General features: G+C 40.9%; 1 protein-coding gene across 3 annotated transcripts in view; it reads right to left on the bottom strand.

The window, feature by feature from the left end:
- Hmgxb3 (HMG-box containing 3) overlaps window positions 1–22,382 on the bottom strand; it is a 62,681-nt gene that overhangs the window by 6,228 nt on the left and 34,071 nt on the right. The window contains exons 7-17 of one of the 3 annotated variants that reach the window (XM_042692209.1): window positions 20,735–20,857; window positions 20,463–20,638; window positions 17,672–17,847; window positions 17,447–17,544; window positions 13,779–13,877; window positions 12,189–12,338; window positions 8,051–8,352; window positions 7,142–7,269; window positions 4,974–5,105; window positions 3,618–3,802; window positions 1,157–1,376 (exon numbers count right to left, since the gene is read on the bottom strand). In XM_042692209.1, the coding sequence (XP_042548143.1) occupies window positions 1,157–1,376; window positions 3,618–3,802; window positions 4,974–5,105; window positions 7,142–7,269; window positions 8,051–8,352; window positions 12,189–12,338; window positions 13,779–13,877; window positions 17,447–17,544; window positions 17,672–17,847; window positions 20,463–20,638; window positions 20,735–20,857 (1,789 nt within the window). Of the gene's footprint in view, window positions 1–1,156; window positions 1,377–3,617; window positions 3,803–4,973; window positions 5,106–7,141; window positions 7,270–8,050; window positions 8,353–12,188; window positions 12,339–13,778; window positions 13,878–17,446; window positions 17,545–17,671; window positions 17,848–20,462; window positions 20,858–22,382 lie in introns of all 3 variants that reach the window. The other 2 variants (XM_042692211.1, XM_042692210.1) reach the window with 2 other exon arrangements.

Raw genomic sequence — 22,382 nt, 5'->3', positions numbered from 1 at the left:
AAAAAAGAACAATTCCTGGGCTGAAGATGGAGTTCAGTGTTAACAGTGATTGTTCAGTGTATAGGATACCTTAGTATCTAATGTTATGAAACAATGTTTGAGAACCAGTGATCACAGAATATGAAGTACTTAGGAAATCAACATAACAGGTCATGTCTAGATTTTTTAAATAAAGCAGAAAATATAGCATACTGCACTTTGTAAAAATAAAGCTTTCAGTTACAGATGTACATATATGTACATCTGTAAGGATATCATTCTGGGTCACGATGCAAAACATTTCTTACTGTGAGCTGCACTTAAAAGTAAAAGTGGAAAGCTACCAGCCCTTATCAGGTCAATAACCTAGGACTGGACAACTTTACTGCATACTTTTTGTAGATGCACCAAGAGGCTTGAGGCGATAAAGGGAATTTGTAGGAGGTGACACCACTGCCAAGTGGCATGGCTAAGAATCAAACCCTACTTGTTAGAAACCTATGCTCTTCATAGCTAATCCAGTGCTGCTTACTCAGTGTATCAACACACCAGCTGAAAAATACCTGAAAGATCAGTTTTGAAGGCAGATTCCTTGGCCTCCCCCTATATTTTCTCAATGAAAGTTTCTGGGGTTGGAGTCTTATCACCAACATTTTGATTTTTCAAGGCATTTCTAAGAAGCAGTGAGGTGTGTGCCTATTCCATATACTATGGCCGGTAGCCTCTCAAAACTGTGCATTGTGACTTTCTTCTCTCAGGGATTTTGTCACAGATGTCACTGTCTTGTAAGGTAAGAATCTTTTAAGTAGGCCAACATAATCTCTCTGTCTCGCTTTCTCCCCATCTTGTCTCGTCATGGACAAGATCCCAGATTCTTTTTTTTTTGTTGTTGGTCATGGGGCTTGAACTCTGGGCCTGGGCGCTGTCCCTCAGCTCTTCAGCTCAAGGCGAGCGCTCTACCACTTGAGCTACAGCGCCACTTCCAGTTTTCTGGTGGTTTATTGGAGATAGGAGTCTCACGGTCTCTCCTGCCCGGGTTGGCTTTGAACCACGATTCTCAGATCTCAGCCTCCTGAGTAGCTAGGATTACAGGCGTGAGCCACCAGCGCCCGGCTTAAGATCCCAGATTCTTGGCTGAGACTTTCTCTGATACGCATCAGCCACCAGGTGGCCTTACCAGGTGCTGGCTGCACATCCAGGTTTTTGTCTTTCTCAGTGTTGACAACCACAGCTCCTCTCATGAGTGGTGGAAAGAAGGGGGCAATAACAGAGGCATCAAACTTGGTGATAGGGATGCTGGCAGGGAACGCCACCTGCTCAATCACCTCTGTTTCCATTGTGGCCCAAAAGTCTTCCACATTTACTTCACTGGAGCCCAAGAATTCAGGCCAGGTGAACTAAAATATCAAGATAAGAAAAGATGAACTGTAGCAGCCACAGAACATTAGCAACAAATAGTCTTCTCCCCTTCTTTACACACAGGAAGCGGAGGGTTGGCAAAGGGCAGGCTTCTGACAGCTGTGTACTGCAGGGCACCCCTGAATTTGAATAACTCAGTACTCAACTGTTTCTTTGTTCCCCATCACAGCAATCAGCCCCCTTTCTTCTCTCTCTTTATTCCTATCACTTCTATTTGCAAGGAAAGGAGAGCTACCATTTGAGTACCTGTTATGTACCAGCAGTTAGCTTTTGACTTAACTACTAATAAAGTAGTCTGGGTAAAGCCCAAAGTGAAACTACTAGAGCCAAATACAGAACAAGCATGTGAATGTAGGTCTGGTTTCACAGTTCAAGCTCCAATTCCTGTGACTGGTTGGCAAGAATCACCAGAATTCTATTTGGTGAATTCTGTCCACCTTCCAAAGCCCTGCAGATTTGTTCTTCCCTTTAGAAGGCCCTCTACTCCAAACAGCATTTATCTATTACAAGCATCTACCACTCATACCAATTTTTCTTTCCTTTTGTGCCAGTCATAGGGTCTGGGCACTATTCCTGAGCTCTTTTGCTCAAGGCTAACATTCTATCTACCACTTGAGCCACAACACCACTTCTGTTTTCTGGTGGTTAATTGGAGATAAGAGTCTCATGGACATTTCTACTCAGGCTGGCTTTGAACCGCGAGCCTCAGATCTCAGCCTCCTGAGTAGCTAAGGATTACAGGCATAAGCCACCAGCGCTCAGCAGCCTTTTTTTGGTCAGTTATGGGGCTTGAACTCTGGGCCTGGGTGCTGTCTCTCAGCTCTTCAGCTAAGGCGAGCACTCTACCACTTGAGCCATAGCACCACCTCCAGTTTTCTGGTGGTTAATTGAAGATAAGAGTTGCACGGTCTTTGCTGCCCAGGCTGGCTTTGAACTGCCATCCTCAGATTTCAAGATGCCTCATAAGGATCTAGGATTATAGGCGTGTGCCACCAGTGCCCAGCTTTAGCAGGCCATTTTTTACACTTAATATAATAAACATTTTATTTCTCCTTCAATATGTATGTTGGTGATCTGCATTGATATATCTTTTTATTACTATGTATGAGCTACACAAGGTAGGATTTCACTGTAACATTTTCACACATCTATACAACTTAATTCAAGCACTGATATATTTTCTAGTGTTGAGATAACCTGGCACTTTTAGTGACTCTCTATTCACTGTTTAAGTCTTTAAAATGACCCATGTGATTCTATAATAGGGCCCAGCCTCCTGTGCTTCTAAACCTTATAAATCCTAACTCCCTGTAGCACTCTCTCTGGCCATATTAATTTCTTTGATGTCCCTAATCTTGCCCAGCCAGAATGCCCTAGAGCCCACTCTCGCTACTCCTTCTGCCTGTACAGTTCCTTACCAAAGTTCCATGGGTTTCATATCTCTATTCAAATGCTGCCATCTCAGAGACCTTCCACAACTAACCTCGCTAACAGGAATGCCCTTTCACTCATACTGCTCTCTCCTCATGCTGCTGTACAGCATTCATTCCCTACCTGACATATTTGTTTCCTATCTGTCTCACCCAAACCAGAATCTGACTTCTATGAGTACAGAAACTATGGTTCTTTCATTTAAAAAAATGTTTTTTAATTTTACTACTATTTCCCAAGAGTCTAAAAAGTGCTAAGGGTAAGAGTTGAATTTCTGTTGTAGAGCACATCATTAGTACATCCAAGGCCCTGGGTTAAATTCCTATGCATAAGTATTTTAAAAGTACATCTCAATATATCTGATGAATGAGTAAATAAATACACAAATCCTCTTTTCTTCTGCTTTCCCCATATAAAATCTTGAGCTGCAGGGCTGGGAAGATGGCTCAGTGGTAGAGCGCTTGCCTTGCATGCCTGAGGCCCTGGGTTCAATTCCTCAGCACCACATAAGAAAAATGAAAAAAGCCGGAAGTGGTGCTGTGACTCAAGTGGTAGAGCGCTAGCCTTGAGCTGAAGAGCTGAGGGACAGTGCCCAGGCCCAGAGTTCAGGCCCCACAACCGGACCCCAAATAAAAAGAAAAAGAAAAAGAAAAAAGAAAAAATCTTGAGCTGCAGAAGGAAAAAGCCACTGGTCTAACCTACACAGGACTGGAGCCATCTATCTCTGACAACAGTATGAAGGAAGGTAGGGAGCAGCTCTTAGCTGTCCATGGCCAAGAGGCACTCACCTCCACACTCTTGAGTGCCAGTACATTCTCTTCATTCCGCTGAGCCATTTCTATTTTGGGGGCCACACCACAGATGCCACAAATCATATCATTGTAGTCTCGAACAGTGAGGCATTCAAAAGCCCAATAGCCATTGCACAAAAGTTCCTGCAGCTGGCCCAGCTCCTCTGAGGGCAAAGTCTTCTCTGGAAGGACAGCAAGAGCACTGAGGAGGTCACAGAAAAGGTCCCTGAAGGCACTCATGAGAACTAGTGGCCAGCCAGAACATTCATCCTACAGGATTAATTTTCCCCTAAAAACCTCTAAGACCACCAACTACTAGGAGGTTAGACATTTGCCCTTCAGGTGTTTGGGAGCAACCCTAAAGGGAACTCTAAGAGTACTAATAATAATAAAATAGCTGTATTGAACTCAGTACCTCTATGTACTAAGGAGCTCTGAAGATGCTATCTGACTTATTTCTCATAGGAAGCTAATTCTTTATGAACCAGGAGCTATTAGTGTCCTCATTCTATAACTGAGGAAATAGAGGCACAAAATAACTTCCTCAAAATCACACTGTCACCAAATGACAGAGCCAAACACAGACTATGTGGCTATTCCATCTGTTCACACAGCAGGCAAAGCAGTCAACTGGAACCTGCAGAAATGAGCCTGTAGGCAGAGCACAAAGGAAGTATATCTTTTAAATTTGATACAAAGGGGCAAAGAATTCCCAGATAGTAAAGAGTACAACTCCACCCTTTGGCCTAAGCATTTGAGACTGATACCTTTGAACTGGTAGCAGACATCTAGGAGCTGTGTATTCAGAATGAGCCTAATATGCTCAATGCCAATTCTACCAATGACCAAAGGATGTACTTCTACAAGTCAGTCATGATACTTTGCTGAAGGTCCCTGGATACATGGATAGACTCATGCTTTCTAAAGCTAGTTTGACTTTTATAAAATTCCAACAGAAGAATGCATTAGGAAAAATACTTGCCCTTAAAAAATCTCAGACATGGGGCTGGGAAGGTGGCTCAGTGGTAGAGCGCTTGCCTTGCATGCCTGAGGCCCTGGGTTCGATTCCTCAGCACCACATAAGCAAAAAGAAAAAATGCTGGAAGTGGCGCTGTGGCTCAAGTGGTAGAGCGCTAGCCTTGAACTGAAGAGCTGAGGGACAGCACCCAGGCCCAGAGTTCAGGCCCAATGACCGACATAACTCTTTGAGCTAAAACCAATCACTGAAATTTCCTTGGACAGACCCAATGTCAGACCCAATGACAGACATAACTCTTTGAGCTAAAACCAATCACTGAAATTTCCTTGGACACTAGGGAGTAAACTTGGGAATGAGAGGAAGATGACCTTTACCTGTCTGCTCCTGTACAGACTTTAACACAATGTCTGCACACACTCTGGGGTCCTCTCCCAGCTTGATCTGGTTTCTGATTGCAAAAAGTAAGTCCAGGCTTACTAGCAACTTGTTCCCCACATTAAACAGACCTGACGGTTAAAAACAGAAAACAGAATTTTACTGTACCATCATTCACAATGAGAACAACAACAACAAACACAAGGCAAAGTAAATGCATACCAACATAATAGTTAACATATGATACATTCATTAAACAGAAAATCACTGAAATAACATAGTACATCATTGTTTTTCTTCCCAGTAAAAAAAAAAAAAAAGATCCCTATTCCCCAGACTGAGCCCTCAGGACTAAAGGCACTGTTCCTTTTCCACTCTTCACACAGTGGTAACATAGGGAAGGGTCAGGAGATCCTTTAGCCCAGAAAAGTGTGGAAACGTAACAAAAACCATAAAAGCACCTTGCACTAACTCTTAAGAATAAAATAGAAACATTTAAATGCAATCAACTTAAGACAAGTAAGAGGGTGATTTTTTTTACATGAAATATAACACACAAATGTGCATGACAGCAAATTCTGAAATGTGTTCCAGTAAAGAAAGGTATAGAGGGGTAGGGAAAGTCTTGTTAAACATGATGGCAAAGGCTGAAATGAACATCAAACGTCTGGTACACAAAATTTAAACAACAGGTTGTTGCAAGTTAAAAAGAGCCAACAAAGAATTCACTGTAGATAATATCAACTAACAAAGTAATAGTTAAATTATGGTAAATGCATAAATGCATATGGTAAATGCATACAAAATTACATATGCATCTTTAAAAAGAACTAAAGAGACACATGTTTTACTTATGTGTTTCCAAAATCAAAACTTTCATACATAAATTTAAAAGACAACTAAGAAAGTAGGAGAAAAATTGTCCCCCATGCCCCCTCCCCCAAAAAACAAAAAACGAAAAACAAAACAAACGCCAGGCAGTTAACATCTGTGGCCTTGTTGAGGGGTAGTGATTGAGAGGATTACAGTTCAAGGGTGGCCTAGACAAAAAAGGTTAGCAAGCCTCTAACTCGACAAAAAAAAAAAGGTACACCTGTTATTCCAGCTATACAGGAGGCCTATGTAAAAGTCCATCCCAGCCAGAAAAAAAAAAAAAAAGTCCAAACTAATTTAGGACGTAAGGGTTTAATTATAAATAGGACTGTAAAACAGAGTATAGCAATCTCTTTATAAACGATTATGCATTTCTCTACTTGTTAGCATAGGAAGATGCCTGTGATAAATTTAAAAAGCACATTCCAAAACCACCACAGCACAACATACCTTTGTTCAAAGAAAAACTAGAAACCTATAAATCTTTCCATAATTCCCTATGCTCTGAATAAACACATCTGCAAGATTAGAGAGCAAAATGTTAAGTTTGTGGTCATGAAAACAAATTTTCAGTTTCTTTCTTGTTTGCATTTTCAAACGTTTCCACAATGATTATTTTTTTCTTCCAGTACTAGGATTGAAGTCAGGACCTCAGTACTTGCTAGGCAAGAACTCTATCACTTGGACCATAATCTAAGACTTCTTACTTTTAGTTTGTTTCTCAGAAGGATCTTGTGCTTTTTTTTTTTTTTTTTTTTTTTTTGCCAATGCTGGTTTTGGACTAAGATACTACTAATTTTGCTTCCCAAGCAGCTGGAATTGTAAATGAACACCATTACACCTGGTGTTATCTTAAAATTCTTTTTTTAAAGACTCTGGAGAGGGACTGGGAATGTGGCTTAGTGGTAGAGTGCTTGCCTAGCATGCATGAAACCCTGGGTTCAATTCCTCAGTACCACATAAACAGAAAAAGTCTGTGGCACTGTGGCTCAAGTGGAGAGTGCCAGCCTTGAGCAAAAGCAGCTCAGGGACAGTGCCCAGATCCCGAGTTCAGCCCCAAGTCTGGCAAAAAAAAAAAATTTAAAAAACATCAAGCAAACAAGACTCTGGAAAAGTATCCTACCATTTGGGGGCAAGTGTTATCTCCTGGGACTGAGATGCTCAGGAGAAGGCCCTTCTTCCTCACAAGCCCCACCAAAAGCAATCCAGTATACAAAGAACCATGGCTTAGGTCTATGAAAGTGGTTCTCAACCTGCATTTATGTACTCTAGGGCAGAAAAGACTGGAACCCACCTGTATAGATGTCCATGAAATTGTGCAAAGCCAAACAATGGGGATTCAGACACATCTTCACCTGGGCAGTCACCACCTGCAGTCGGCTAGCTGTCAGTAGCCAGCACTCTTGAGGCCCTGCCAGGGAGCTAGAACAGAAAACATCACAATAAAAACCAGTCAGTCTCTTTATATAGGGCTTAAGCTCAGTGATCAGTGGTCTTAAGTATGGTGATCAGGATCATGATTCTCAAGACTTTACAACAGGCAAAAAGTACTGGAGCTTGCATTCTAAGTTTTTGAAGGTGGATGTTTCTAGGTTGGTGGAATCTTCTATGAAGTCTCCTCTATAATTAATCCAACTCTCAAAGTTGAATTTCACCAGTTCCACTGAGGTCCCAAACCCAAACAAGATGTTAGGAAGTTCAGATGTAATCTAGATTCTAAGCTGGTGTTAACTTTCAGGTACTTTCAATAGAAATAATCATAACAAGCTGGATGATCATGGTTCAAAACCCAGTCTGGGCAGGAAAGTCCATGCAACTCTTATCTCCAATTAACCACCAAAAAACCAGATGTAGAGCTCAAGTGCAGAGTGCTTAGCCTTGAGCAAAAAAGTTCAGGGACACACACACACACACACACACACACACACACACACACACACACACACACACACACACACACACACACACACACACACACACACACACACACACACACACACACACACACACACACACACACACACACACACACACACACACACACACAATCACTGATTATTTTACCCAAATAGAAAGACAAAGGCAGCTTAAGAAAAGCAGAAAATAATGCCTTCCTATAGGTTATAGCTTTAAAGCTGTCTGAAGAAAGCTTAATAGAGCCAATTGGGATAAGGCAGGTAGGATAAAATAAAGAGGTGCTTACTTTTTTCCCCCTTTCAATAATGGGCTGTTACAGAGAAGGCACTGCGTAGATGGAAACTCATAATAATTTGACCAAGAGGTTTGCTCGATGGTGACTGTCTCCTCACTCACGTTGGACAGGATAAGTCGAGAGCTGTTGAGTTCATGAATCAAGGCAAAGACCTCAGTCAGCTCTGATTCATTCTCAGGAATCTGCAGGACCTTGCGTAGTAGCTGCAGTGTGGACTGTCGCTGGATCTCCCTCTGGGCCATGCTCAGGGGCTCTGTGGCACTTGGCACATCTGAGAGTGGTGAGCTTGCCTCCTGGGAAGAAAGTAGATCAATCACCAAGCACTGGGGAAAGGGAGGGGAAACGGAGGGGGGGGGGGGGGGGGGGAGGCGGAGGGCAGCCGAATGAACCAGCATCAGGCTAAAATCATCTGCATGCAGTAGATATAGGTCCCTGACTGAGGGTTGGGAGAAGAAATTACTATCAGTTCAGCTAATAGCTGTGTGACTAAAGGCTGATGTTTCTCTCTGAAGCTTTCTAATGGTAAAAAGACATACCTTTTATTAAGCAATTCAGTCCTTCCCTTCTATGCATTAGAAGGGTAACAGGCTTGCTTTGTATTTCTGGAGATGCTACTAGGCTACAGGCTAAGCAATCTATTTGATCTTTCTGAGCCTTCCGTAATTTCCTCATCTCTGAAATATGAGAAAAAAATACTAGTAACCTTCTAGAGCTATTAAATAAGATTAATTAGCACAGTATCTGTGATTCAGTGAAGGCTATGAATGGTAATGTTGCATGTAAAAAATTGCCGTTATTGCTTAAAGTATTTGTTTTTCATATTTTCTAGCTTCTAGGTTAGTGACTACTCAAGAGATTTCCAGGAATAAGTTCTGAGTTACTCAGAACTAGTTATTCTCAGGTAGACATCTTCAGAGGCTCCTCTGTGATCCTTTGTGCCAACGCAGCATGAATCACTGCCTCTCCTGTGTTCCCTAAACACGTGCATGTCCTTTACTGCAGAATATGTCATCTCATGGTTGCTAAATCATTGTCCTACTTGTTAAGTAGGGTTCTTGATTACTTTTTTATTTCCTGAACTAGCATAAGGCTGGGACTCACAAAGACGTTGACTCATATTCACCAATATGTCACACATTGCTTGGTAGAGGCTAACTGCCTCTCTATAATGATTTCTTTATTATAATTCTTATCTGTGTGTAGTAACTGGTTACTTGTCTCTTCCACTAGACTGTAAGCTCCCTATGGGAAGAGGTCATGTCCTATTCATCTCTGAAGGCCTGGCCCATAGCAGACATTCAATATATGCTAGCTGAAAGAATTAAAGAATTATTGGCTTCACAAGAGGCAACTAAACACAGAATATACTTCTTGGAGGTTATGTGCTCCTAGGTATGACCTCTCTGAGCCCTAAGCTGGAAGATCACGTGGCAATACTATAATTTGGCTCCTTTATCAGGGATGAAGGGTAGAGAGACATTTGTCAACTTAATTGTAACAACTAAAGAAAAATTGCACAAGGAATGTATTGCTACTGGGGGGACTCAAAAGGTATTACACACAAAGGTCCTCGTTTTCTGACCAGTTTTATTGTTTGTAGAACAACAATTATTTCTCCAAACTTTATGAGGTGGGGGGGGGGGGGGGTGGTGGAAGGTCTGATGATAAAGGCAAATGAGAAGGTGTGATACTGACAATGGGTAGCTAGCTACTGGTTAATGAAAGAGAGATATATAGTAGGACTTAAAATCAACTGGCAAGAGGTCCTTAAACAATTCTTTCTTGACCTAAAAAGTAAAATCACTTCATTCATCCTACATCTCGAAAGCAGTATCCATTCTATACTGCAAACCACACCAAGTCAGGGTGAACCAGAAAGGGAATGGAATGCTCAGAACACCTACCTACACAGAACTCAATTCCATCCTTTCATTACAGATCCACTCAGTATAAGTGAACTCCAGAGTTAGAAGGTATGAGGGAAAGAGATATTCCTGCCTAGAAGAGATTATGGTTTCCTAGGGAGTTAAGAGACGCAGTCAGTATAACATGATCACTGCTTTGGGAAGAAAAGCACAATGAATGCATGGAGCATCCAGTAAGAAAGCTCACTTTGGGCATAAGGCAGCAGTGAGCAAGAGAATATAATGAAGGTCAGGGGTTTGCAGACTCCCTGAAGCTCAATTCTAGGGCTTCTGGTTCCCAGAGTAAAATGCCCAGATCTAATTCAGCTTGTCTGCTTTGTTTTATGAATAGGAGGGACAATTCTAACTCTCTTAGCCAAGTTTACCCCTACATTTTAGTTCCATTTCCCTTTCTCACAAGAGTGATGACTAGAAAATGCCCACTTAAGCACATCAACAAATTGGGGACCAGGAAGTCATCACCAGAAAGCCCCCTCTCCGTATGAAAATCTGAGGTTTGAAGCATATCTCCAGATCTCTAGTTTTATCTACTCCTTAATACTTGTAAGTCTCCTTCCTGAAATAACCTTCCTTTAGGTATTTCCTAGGTCCTGGACATTTAGTGGGATCCTAAAGAACAAATACCCAATCCAGACTTCCTACAATGTGGTTCTAAACATGCTTTTCAGGACATCTATTCCTTACCTACTCAGCCCAATTCCTTTACATATCTTCCTAGCCAAAGAGAACACTCTTCACTTTCTATGCCACTCCCTTCTATTCTCTTTAAAGGTCCAGAGTGGCCAGTCCTGCTTTATGAGACACCTCCCCAGAGGCAAATTAGTGGCAGCTGTCTTTTTACCCTCACTGTAGTCATTCCATTCGCTTCAAATGCTGTCACTTTACTCTGACAAACTTATAAATGGGACTAGGTATGTAGCTCAGTGATAGTGTTAGGCTAGCATGTATCAAATATTGGTTTTGATCTCCAAGGCCACAAACAAACCCTTCCTCAATCACATATGGGAAATGAAACTAAGGAATCTGAAAATGTCTGCTTTTCTTGGTAAAAAAAAAAAAAAAAAAAAGAGTCTCAAGGGGTCAAGTAAAGTATGTATTACTATCCAAGTAGCTCAGTCCATCTTCAGAGAGTAGATTTGCCAAGAGTGCTAGAAGTTTAGCTGGGCGCAGGTAGCTCACTCCTATAATCCCAGTTATGAAGGAGGCTGAAATATGAGGATCATAGTTCAAAGCCAGCCCAAGCAAGAAAGTCTATGAGACTCTTTTCTCCAATAAACCACCAGAAAACCAGAAGTAGCACTGTGGCTCAAGTGGTAGAGCACTCACCTTGAGCTGAAGAGCTGAGGGGCAGTGCCCAGGCCCAGAGTTCAAGCCCCATGACCAAACAAAAAAAGAAAGAAGAAAAAAAGAGTGCTAGAAGTTTTGTCATTAGCAAAGAGCTTGGCAAGGAAGCTGGTGAGAAGGAAAGATCTGATCTATAAAATCTTGGAGGTGGCATTCTTTTTATGGAAGGAATAAACCAACTTATAGGTCTTGTGTCAGGCCTCTGAGATAAGAGGATATAATTCTTTTATCCATTCTTTTTATGGCTTGGGCTGCCAATCTCTTCAATAAATGTACTTTTGGTTCTCACGGATAAAAGTACATGTCTACTAGGCTTTGAAAGTGCCCCACAAATTTCATGTGTTGAAAGTAAATCCCCAAAGTCACATGTTAAAGGAATTAGAGAGGGTAGACTTTGGGGAGTTGATGGGTCTCAAAAGTTCTGTCTTCATGAATTGATTATTAAAGAATTGTAACAGGAGTTCCTTTGTTTTAGAAGCTCTCTGGCTCCATGCTCTGTCTTGTCATGTGATATCTTACTCCAAGTTATAACACAGTAAGAAGGAGTCACCGTATACAGAGCAGAAAGCAGCACATGATATTTAAATCTGCAGAACTGTGAACTACATAATAAACCTCCATACTGTATAAAGTACCCAGCCTCAGATATCCTGTTATAGCAACAGAAAATGGGCTAAGACACCCATCAATCTCTCACCCTGGCAGTAAGGACAAGATCTAGAGAGGTTTAGAATCTAGAATTCAGTTCTAGTCTTGATGTTCTAACTACCAGTCATATATTTAAAACATCCTTTTTAAAAATTTTTTCTAAAACAGGTTCACAAACAAGGTTGGGGGATATTTTAGGGGAAGGAACTCACAAGAGCCTTGGTGCTTTTCTCAGTCCTGTCTTTGGCAAGGTTAAAACCACAGCTGGGACAAATCCGAGGTTTGTGCCGGTTGGTGTAGACATAGCTACAAGAGGGATTCTTGCACTTTCCTCGGCCTCTTGATGTAGCCAGGCCCAAATCCTAAAAAAGTAACATCATTGCTCAACAATTCCTGACTACTAATTCCTGAATTTCTAGACTCCCATAACAAGGCACACAAACAGGTGCTGAAGAACCACCCTCCTTTTTTCTGAAGAAAAAAAGTCCAAGCCTCATGCTGGCCTTGAACTCCTGGGTTCAAGATGACTAACAGTCTTTTGTATAGCTGAGTACAGCTATGTATCATCACACTTAGCTAATAAACATTTTTTGAATGAAAGATTCTTTCTAAACCTGTCTGCCATTATCAAGTAAGGTTTAAAAATCTAGCTATTCTTTCCAAATCTGTCCATCCAACTTGAATCAGCCAGAGAATCTGCCATCTGGCCATTACCTAAGGTTCAACAGAACTAAAGAATGTTAAGTGACAGAAACCTCAAAAGTACCTAAACCAATACAGAATTTTGTAGATGGTGAAACCAGATCAGAGAAAGATAGGTCTTATCCAGGGTCATAAGGCATGCTAGCAACAGAGCTGAAACTATTTTTGGACTAATATTTATTCTGCTGCTCCATGCTGCTTACCTTGCAAAAGGATGACCCAGGAGTCACAGTTAATTTATGTAATGCTGGTATGGGTCATGTTAAAAATGAAAGGGGAAGCTGGGCAGGAAAGTCCATGAGGGTCTTATCCTCAACAAACAATCCAAAAGCCAAAAGCTGTGGCTTGAATGGTAGAGCAGAAAAGCTCAGGGACAGTGCTCAAATCTGGAGTTCAAGCTCCAGAATCAGGAGAAAAACAAAAAACAAAAAGAAAGGAAAGGGAGAGGAAAAATTCTTGTGGGAAATGCCGAGCTAAATAAAATGAGTTACTTCCTTAGAATACTTTTTAACCAAAAGCCGGAAGTGGCGCTGTGGCTCAAGTGGTAGAGCGCTAGCCTTGAGCTGAAGAGCTGAGGGACAGCGCCCAGGCCCAGAGTTCAGGAGGCCCCACGACTGGACCCTCCCCAAAAAAAAGAATACTTTTTAACCACTTCAAGAGAATTCTTTCGAATATGCTTATGTTTTAGGGAGGAAAATAAGTGCAGTTATCACTTAAACTTATCTGTACCCTGTACTTAATAATTTTTAAAAGTTCCAAATGCCAGTGTCAGACAAGATTCTTATCTCTGACTACTGCAATAAGAATATCCATTTTAGTTAGTCTCTGCTTTACAGCCATCTGGAAACTCCTCCTCAAAATCTGCTTTTCACATAACAGATTCGCTTAGCAGCTATCATTTATGGATGATGTATCTTCAACACTTCTATCTGACCCTTGCCTCACTACCACTGCCCTCTCCCCCACCACAGGTTCAAATTTTCTTTGTCAGCTTACCACCACAGCTACAAACTTACCAGTGTGACTCACTACCACTGCCCTCTCCCCCACCACAGGTGCAAATTTTCTTTGTCAGCTCACCACCACAGCTACACACTTACCAGTGTGACCGTGCAGCTGTACTTATATGGAGGGAATATATCAGGCTTGACCTCTACAACTTTCACCTGAGGCGTCCTGTTGTTTGAGCCACTTGGTAGCTGTGGATCAGAACAAGTTATTTAGTGCTACTTTTGAACTTCAGACAAATTCCAAAGGTCCCATGACTTGAAAAGCACTGGAGGAAATAGTTTATTGAGGGAACTGGTCAAGCTACACCCCTAACAGACTGCAAGCTGGCAGTTACCACCACACCAAAGACTGAGATTCAAGTCCAGAGGTTGCCAAACTTCAGTGTAGTTTCCATATACCACAATCAGAAACATCATGAATCAAATTTACAATCACTGTAGGTGATAAAGACAGATAATAGCTATGTACAAATATGTACAGCTGGATAGTGCTAGCACAATAGGAAGTTTGAAAGACTACTAAAATGTCATAGATGAGTTGAAGATTATAGTTCTTTCCCCTTTTACCACTGTTGATAAAATTTATGTTTAATTTTGCTTATAAAACTAGAAAGGAAAGAAAACATTCTAAATTAAAATTATTCTGTAACAGTAAATACAAGTTGATTCTCAGATTTCATGTACCTGTTAACTGACTTAAGATTAGCAAAAGAGTGTATGACTCAATCCCCAAATGCTGCTGATAAAAGGAAACTACTTATAAGACTTTGGGTTATCCAAGTAACAGAGTATATACACATGAAGAGACTGTCAAGAGTCTCAAATTCAGTACACTCAGAGCTGCTGCCACCTGTGAGTAGCAAACAAAGCAGCTGTTTAAAAGTAAAGCCAGGTGATATTCCTGTCACAAAAAAATTTAGAACTGCTAAAACACAAGTTACCTGATGAAGAGCACCTAGCCAGGGAGATGGCAGACCAGTTCTCTCTAATTTAGAAACTGTTCACTACTGTTTTGTTTTATTTTTTGGATCCGGTCATGGGGCCTGAACTCTGGGCCTGGGCACTGTCCCTTAGCAATTCAGCTCAAGGCTAGCACTCGACCACTTGAGCCACAGCACCACTTCCGGCTTTTTTCTTTTTGCTTATGTGGTGCTGAGGAATCAAACCCAGGGCCTCAGGCATGCAAGGCAAGCGCTCTACCACTGAGACACCTTCCCAGCCCTGTTCACTACGGTTTCTAAACAGGCCAAAATCCACTGAGAGGCAACTATAAAATTAGTTTAAGGGTTGAACATTTGCAAACAGGAAACTTAAAAGATAACTCCATGTAAGAACAAAACTTCATTCTGACCCCCATTCTTTTCTTTCCTAGTACATGGTTTAAACTTAGGACTACACATCTGCTAGGCTGGCACTCTATCACTTGGGCCCCTAATCTGGAATTCTGCTGGTTATCTGGAGATGGGAGTCTTATGGCCTTTACTGACTGGCCAGGCTTTGAACCTCTGGTTCTAAGCCTCACAAATAGCTAGAATGATAGGTCTGAACCTTCAAAACCTGGCTCATCACATTTTTAATATGTACTACTAGGCTATAATATCTGGCTTAAGGAATTTTGATAATTATTCTGGCCATATAGAAATTTTAAAAAAGCTGGGCATGGTAGCACACACCTTTAATACCAGCACCAAGGAGAGTTTGTTAGAAGAATTCTGAAGGCTGGGAATATGGCTTAGTGGTAGAGTGCTTGCCTAGCATTCATGAAGCCCTGGGTTCGATTCCTCAGTACCACATACACAGAAAAAGTCTGAAGTGGTGCTGTGACTCAAAGGTAGAGTGCTAGCAAAAGCAGCTCAGGAACAGTGCCTACACCCAGAGGACTAGCAAAAAAGAAAAAAACTATTCTGAGTTTCAAGCCAACGTGAGATTAAAAAATATGACACTTTCTCAACAATAAAACTTAAAGCATGCTTTGAAAAATCGAATTCTTAATATCTAGTATTAATAAACTGAATAAAAGAATACAAGCAACAAACTAGTACATGGATAAAAGCCATGTGTTTTTGGTTTATAAAGAAAAGCACAAACAATTCATCAAAGTTTTTTTGTACCTTTCAGTGCTACCTATACCTTTATTTCACTATCCCAAGGCACATTTTTTTACTCATATTTGACAATCTCTAAGATTGGCCTGAGTCCTACAGTTGCAAGTAGCAATAGTATTGTTCACTGTCTATTGGACAGGCACCAACATTTGAGGAATGGAGGTTGCAACAATGTTTAGACCTAGAAACAACAACATAACAACCAATCATATAGGTGACGGTTCTAGCTTTAAACACTATTCAGAAGTTTAACTTTGAGAGTACAAAAAACTAAAAAAAAATCTGAATATGAATTGTGAATGAACACATCAGCGAAAGAATATCCCTGTTCTGGGCTGGGGAGGTGGCTCAGTGGTAGAGTCCTTGCCTTGCATGCATGAGGCCCTGGGTTCGATTCCTCAGCACCACATAAGCAGAAAAAGCTGGGAGTGGCGCTATGGCTCAAGTGGTAGAGCGCTAGCCTTGAGCTGAAGAGCTGAGGGACAGCGCCCAGGCCTAGAGTTCAGACCCCGCCACCAAAAAAAAAAAAAAAAATCTGTTCTTTTTAAAAAAAATGTACATAGGAGGGGTTTCACTGGAACATTTCCATGATGTACAAAGAAGAGATCAAGTTCATTCCTTCCATCTCTTTTTATCATTATCCCTTCCCCACTTCTTAAAAGATATTTTCAAGAGATTTCGCTGTTCTATTTTCAGAGATGCTTATAAGTGTGACCATAATCACCCTCATTCATCCTCTTGGATGGTCCTCCCCACTCTCATAGGTTATACGTTCCCCCAACATATCCTGTTTCACTTTCCCGTGTTTCATTTGTCTAGCAGATATTGATTATACAGAGGACTTTCATTTATTCACACGTACATACACTATAGTTTGGTCAGATCCACCTCATTTATTTTTTTCCCATCCCCTCTACCCTACTGTTTAATAGCTATCAATGAGTGTCCTTATTCCAACTTCACATATAGAAGACTATCCTTATTTCTAAGAAATATACACAGAAGCACTGAGGAGCAAAGCCTATGTGGCTTACCTTTTACTTAGATGTTTTACACACACACGTACACATGTGTACACATATGCAAGGGACATATGAGTGAACACAAATGATAAAGCAAAATGGGCTAATATGAAACAAATGTTTCAGAAGAGTTTGGATACTTTTGTATTGTTTTTTATTGTTTTCTGAATTATAATTTTTTAAAATAATAGGCTTAAAACCTTTTTAAAATAAATTTAAAGCCGGATGTCGGTGGCTCATGCTTGTAATCCTAACTACTCAGGAGGCTGAGACCTGAGGATCGGGGTTCAAAGCCAGCCAGGGCAGGAAACTCTGTGAGACTCTTATCACCAATAAACTAATCAGAAAACCAGAAGTGATGCTGTGGCTCAAGTGGTAGAGTGCTTGCCTTCAGCTTAAGAGCTGAGGGATAATGCCCAAGCCCAGAGTTCTAGCCCCAGGACCAATAAAAATAAATAAATGAATGTATGAATAAATAAATGTAAAAATAAAATATATTCACTTTATGAAAATCAGCAACTTAAAATCATTCACGTTAACTTCCTCTAGAGGTCTACTAGTCTAAGAACTGAGGTCTGTCTTCTGCCATAGGCAGAACTTCAAGAAGCTCCCTCTCAGGAGTGGGGCTTACCTTCACTTCGCCAGTACTAGATGGCTGTTGGATGGGCTGGCCTAGCTGCTTCAGTGTGCTTGGCTTCAGGCCACAAGTCCTCATGGAGGAAGTCTTATCTGTAAGAATCAGTAGCCAAACTGATAACCAAAGTGTACTCAGTTTCCGTATCTCTCCTCTCCATCCCGATTCCTGTTCCCATTCCCACGGGATAGCCTCTCTTCCCAGGTCTGAATCAGCTCTTACCACTCAGGGGAAAAGTCTGCCTGGCCCTGGGCAGTCCCATGCTGCTACCTCGCCCCACACTGGCTGGGGCTGGCAGAATTGCTCTCATGGGTCTTGCTGCAGCCAGTAATGAGGGCTTGCCCCGTGCTCTGCCTTTAAGCTCTGTAGCTCTGGGCCCAGTGCTGAGTAGGTCAACTCTGAAAAAAAGACAGAAAGCGTCTGAAATTTTTGGACCAAGTAGATGAAAACCAAAGTGCAATTTCCATTATTGGCTTTGGACAGTCCAAATAGAACCATTATGTATCTTTATGACTCTGAGCAAGTAATTTCACTCCTCCTCTGTTCATCTCAAGATTTTAATATATAAGTGGGGAAGTAACTACCTATATTTTGAGGTCATTACAAACATACAAAGGTATAAATAGGGACCACAGTGTGTAGTACCAACAAGTATTATAACTATAGCATCTAATTTTGCTGAAAGTCTATCAAAATTCCCACACAAGGCAGTCTAGAGACCCTGGAGAACAATGTTTATGTTTTCTTCCCCTCTGCAGTGCTAATGTTGAGCACAAGTACCATGGAAGGGCTCTATAAAACATATGTTAAAGTGATTCACATGTCATGAACAAAAGGTCTGAAGTTCACAACTCCATCCAAGGATACTACATCACTTCCAAAGTATATTGCTTAAAAAAAGGGGGGCAAGATTTAGACAGTATATAAACACATGTTTATATACGCTTAAAATTATCTCTAAAAATAAGAAACTTAGAAATACAAACTGATTCTGGGAAATGGACGGGTGGAAGGGAAATTAAAAGAAAATTATTAACATACATTAGTTGTAAAAAAAAAAGGGGGGGGGGGGGAGTGTTCCACTGTGACATTTCCACAAATGTATTCCAATGTATACCAATCAATCTCAATCCTCTATCATTCCTTATCTCCCTTCCCAATATAACTTTAACTGGCCTCACTGTTCTATTTTCATACATGTGAACTATTTCAACCATATTCATCTTTATGTATTCTATTTATTAGCCCAAACCTCTTCTACTGATTCCCACATCCCTAACAGAGCCTCTTCTCCTATGTGCCTCCTGAGTAGCTCAATAAAACATTTTTGTTTGCTTGTTTGTTTTTTGCTGGTCCTAGGGGCTTGAACTCAGGGCCTTGGCCATATCTCTGAGCTTGTGTTCTTACCAACTGATCCATGGCTTCCAGCTGTTTTTTCTTTGTTCCTTCTTTCCTTCCTTCCTTTTCTGGCACTTAATTGGAAATAAGAGTCTCACATACTTTCCTGTCCATGGCTGGCTCTGAACCGTGAACTTCAGATCTTAAGCCTCCTAAGTGACTAGGATTTACAGGTGTGAGCCACTGGTGCCCAGCTAGCTGAGTTCCTTGTACTTGTTTGAGGTCGAACCATGTGAATATTATTTTTTATTCAACAACAGGACTGTAAAATGTAAAATTCATAATATAACCAAACTTGGTACTATCAGACAATTCTTTGTCTGGGGAGCCTTTCTTGTGTATTAGAGGACGCTTAGGTTGCTTTCATCACTCTAAATGCTAGCAGCAAACCCCTCTGCAGTTCTAACACTCAAAAAAAAGCCTCCTAAGGGCTGGGAAGGTGGCTCAGTGGTAGAGTGCTTGCCTTGCATGCCTGAGGCCCTGTGTTTGATTCCTTAGCACCACATAAGCAAAAAAACTGGAAGTGGTAGAGGGCTAGCCTTGAGCTGAAGAGCTGAGGGATAGCGCCCAGGCCCAGAGTTCAGGCCCCACAACCAACCAAAAAAAAAAAAAAAGCCTCCTAAGAATTGCCAATGTCCTCTGAGGGCACAGTTATTCCTAGTTGAGAACTACTGATGTTAAACAAGGAGCCTTCACTTACAAGAACACAATAATCTTCAGAAAGAGGTACACACAGACTCCAGTTAAGCCATTAATAAAAAAGGAATAAGGGGGAAAAGCCCCAAACTTAAGCACTCTATGACTTGATCCACACCTGCAGCAATTTTGCTGGTTAAGTGGAAATGAGTCTTACAGACATTTCTGCAACCACCTGGGTAGCCAGGATTATAAGCCACTGGTGCTGGGCTAGGTTATGATTTTTCAATATCCTTCTCAAAGATTTTCAGGAACATGGAAGATGCATGAAATGACTATGCCCAAAGTTAAATGGAAGCCAGTTAAAACTAGACCTGAGTTCTCTGACCACTAGAAAAAGGTTCTTTTTAGAGCTTTTTTTTTTTTTTGATGCCAGTCCTAGAGTTTAAACTCAGGGTCTGAGTGCTGTCCCTAAGATTTCTCACTCAAAGCTAGTACTCTACCACTTGAGCCACAGCTCCACTTCTTGCTTTTTGATTAATTGGAGATAACAATGTTACCAATTTTACTCCCTGGGCTGGCTTTGAACTCTGATCCTCCTCAGATCTCAGCATCTTGAGTAGCTAGGATTACAGGTGTGAGCCATCAGCACTGGGAAGAATGTCTTTATAAGAGTTCTTCTTTGAAATTCTCTATCTAGGATTGGACTCATAGCTGCTAACACTGTATACTTGTACCAGCCAGATTCTAGTTAAGTGCTTTAGGGAGACTGACAATAAAAGATGTACTAGGAATCTGACAGCAATACATGGATGGGAGATTGTTAAGGCAAATTGATATATGTCTCTAGGCATTGGTTTCTGTACCTCCAAAATAGGGACCACGACCTGAGATCAGCAATGCTGTAAAGATAATGTGCAAGGCAAATATGGGCATTTGCATAACATTGCCATGAGAATATGTAACTGTACTGGCTTACCCTGTAGGCTTTTTAAAAGCAGGTACTGGACTGGAGGTGCTGGAACCCTCAGCTGCTGGTGGTATGTATGGTCGGGGACTGTCATTCTCAGGTGTTTCCAGAGTAACCTCAGTCTTCACAAAATTCTTGACAACTGGTGCCTTAGTGACTGCTGTACCTCGATTTCCAGGACCTCCCTTGACCAAAACATGAGCATCGGAGACAATCACTTCCTCCCACTCATTCTCTTCACCCACTTCTCTTGGAGGAACAACATTTAGGAGCTGGCTTACAGCTTCTGAGTTCTCCAGAGTCACTTTGGAGTCATTTTCATTACAGAAATTTTGCTCAGAGGTAACAGAGCTATTGGAAGAGACATCCGAAGCCGATTCCACTTTGACTTTGGCTGGCTTTTCCTAGAAAAATCAGAATACCTTGTAAACATAAGATATTTTACAGTTGACACAAATATGCTAATTTGATCCTCTTAGTAATAATATATGAGAAAGAGAAGTTAAGAGTCATCAAAAGAAGAGGCTACCTTAAGGCTCCAAGTATAAAACTGGATTAAGTCCAAGACCCTTTCTCTACAGAATCAAATGCCTCTGGATAAAGCTACTCTCCTTCTACTAAATTATTTACTAGCATGTACTTTTCATCAAATAACTGTTGGCTTTTTGTTGTTGTTTCCAGTATTTGGGGGAGGTCTTGAAGTCTGGAGGCTTTTTTTTTTTTCTTAAGACTAGTGCTCTATCACTTGAGTCATAGCTTTATGTTCAGCTTTTTTGGTAGATAATGACACGCATGGACTTTCCTTCTTGGTCCTGGCTTTGAGCCACAATCCTCAGATTTCAGCCTCCTGGGCAGCCTAGATTATAGGCATGAGCCACCAGTGCCTAGCTAATGTTGGCATTTTTAGTATGAATTCTGATTGCTCTAGGCCCATTTCTCCATATAGAGAAAGAAGTAGACACACTGCTACATTGGGTCTAAAAGTATTTACCTCTGGAGCAGGTTTTATGAGATTCAGTTAATCCCAATATGATAAAAGTTTCCCACAGTATTTCCACTTCCTTGGGGAAAAAAAATCTTTTTTTCTAACTTCTTAATAATTCTAAATTATGAAATTAATTATGAATTATGAAATTAATCCTTGACAAAAGTTCCAATTCCCTAAAACCATAAACATCCAATCCATACGCAAATTAAAATCTTATCTTTACCTTCATTATTTTTTCAAATGAGTCTTTAGAATGACTTACAAAATGCCACATACTTTATACTCTGGGTCAAATTAACTCATACATTAAAACTCACTAAAAATTGCAGCTGTGAAGAATCAAGCCTGAAATATGTGATAGACAAGAAAGTACAGAGGAGTGTCCTGAAAAGGTGATGTCAGTGAGATTAGAAATGTGGCAAGGATTTGACCTTTAAAAACGCTGGCCAAGGTCTATGAACAAGAATGCCAAAAAATATGAAGTGGAAAAAAAAAAACCATCCTCAATGAACCTACAGCTATGTCTCAAGGTGCAATGCCAGCCATCTTAAAAGACAGATGAATGCTGAAAAATAATTCTGCAGATTCAGAGATTTGGTTCATTACATTTCTGATAAGCATCTATACTTGTGACAGCCTATCTTCAGTATGCATTGCCAGCCCAGATATATCATCTGTCTCCACTGACAGCAGTGACAGTTTGTCCTGAAGGGGATTTATTACATAAAGTAACCCTGGTTTCCTGCAAAATCATTTGTTTCAGATCCATGCATCTCTACTCTTACTGAAAACTCCAATGACTTTATTCTAGAGCAGCATTCCATCCATGGTTGCGTTTCTGAATCCTCTAGGATCACCAGGCAAAGTGTGTGGAACGTGTATGTGCTATGGTTAGATTTCAGTGAAATGTATAAAGAAGACAGATTTCTGCTGATTCAAAT

The sequence above is a fragment of the Dipodomys spectabilis genome, unplaced genomic scaffold (genome assembly GCF_019054845.1).
Source record: "Dipodomys spectabilis isolate Male_0828 unplaced genomic scaffold, ASM1905484v1 ptg000147l, whole genome shotgun sequence".
Classification (NCBI taxonomy): Eukaryota; Metazoa; Chordata; class Mammalia; order Rodentia; family Heteromyidae; genus Dipodomys; species Dipodomys spectabilis.
The sequence above is the reverse complement of the archived record's forward strand: the minus strand, read 5'-3'. Positions and strand labels throughout refer to the sequence as shown.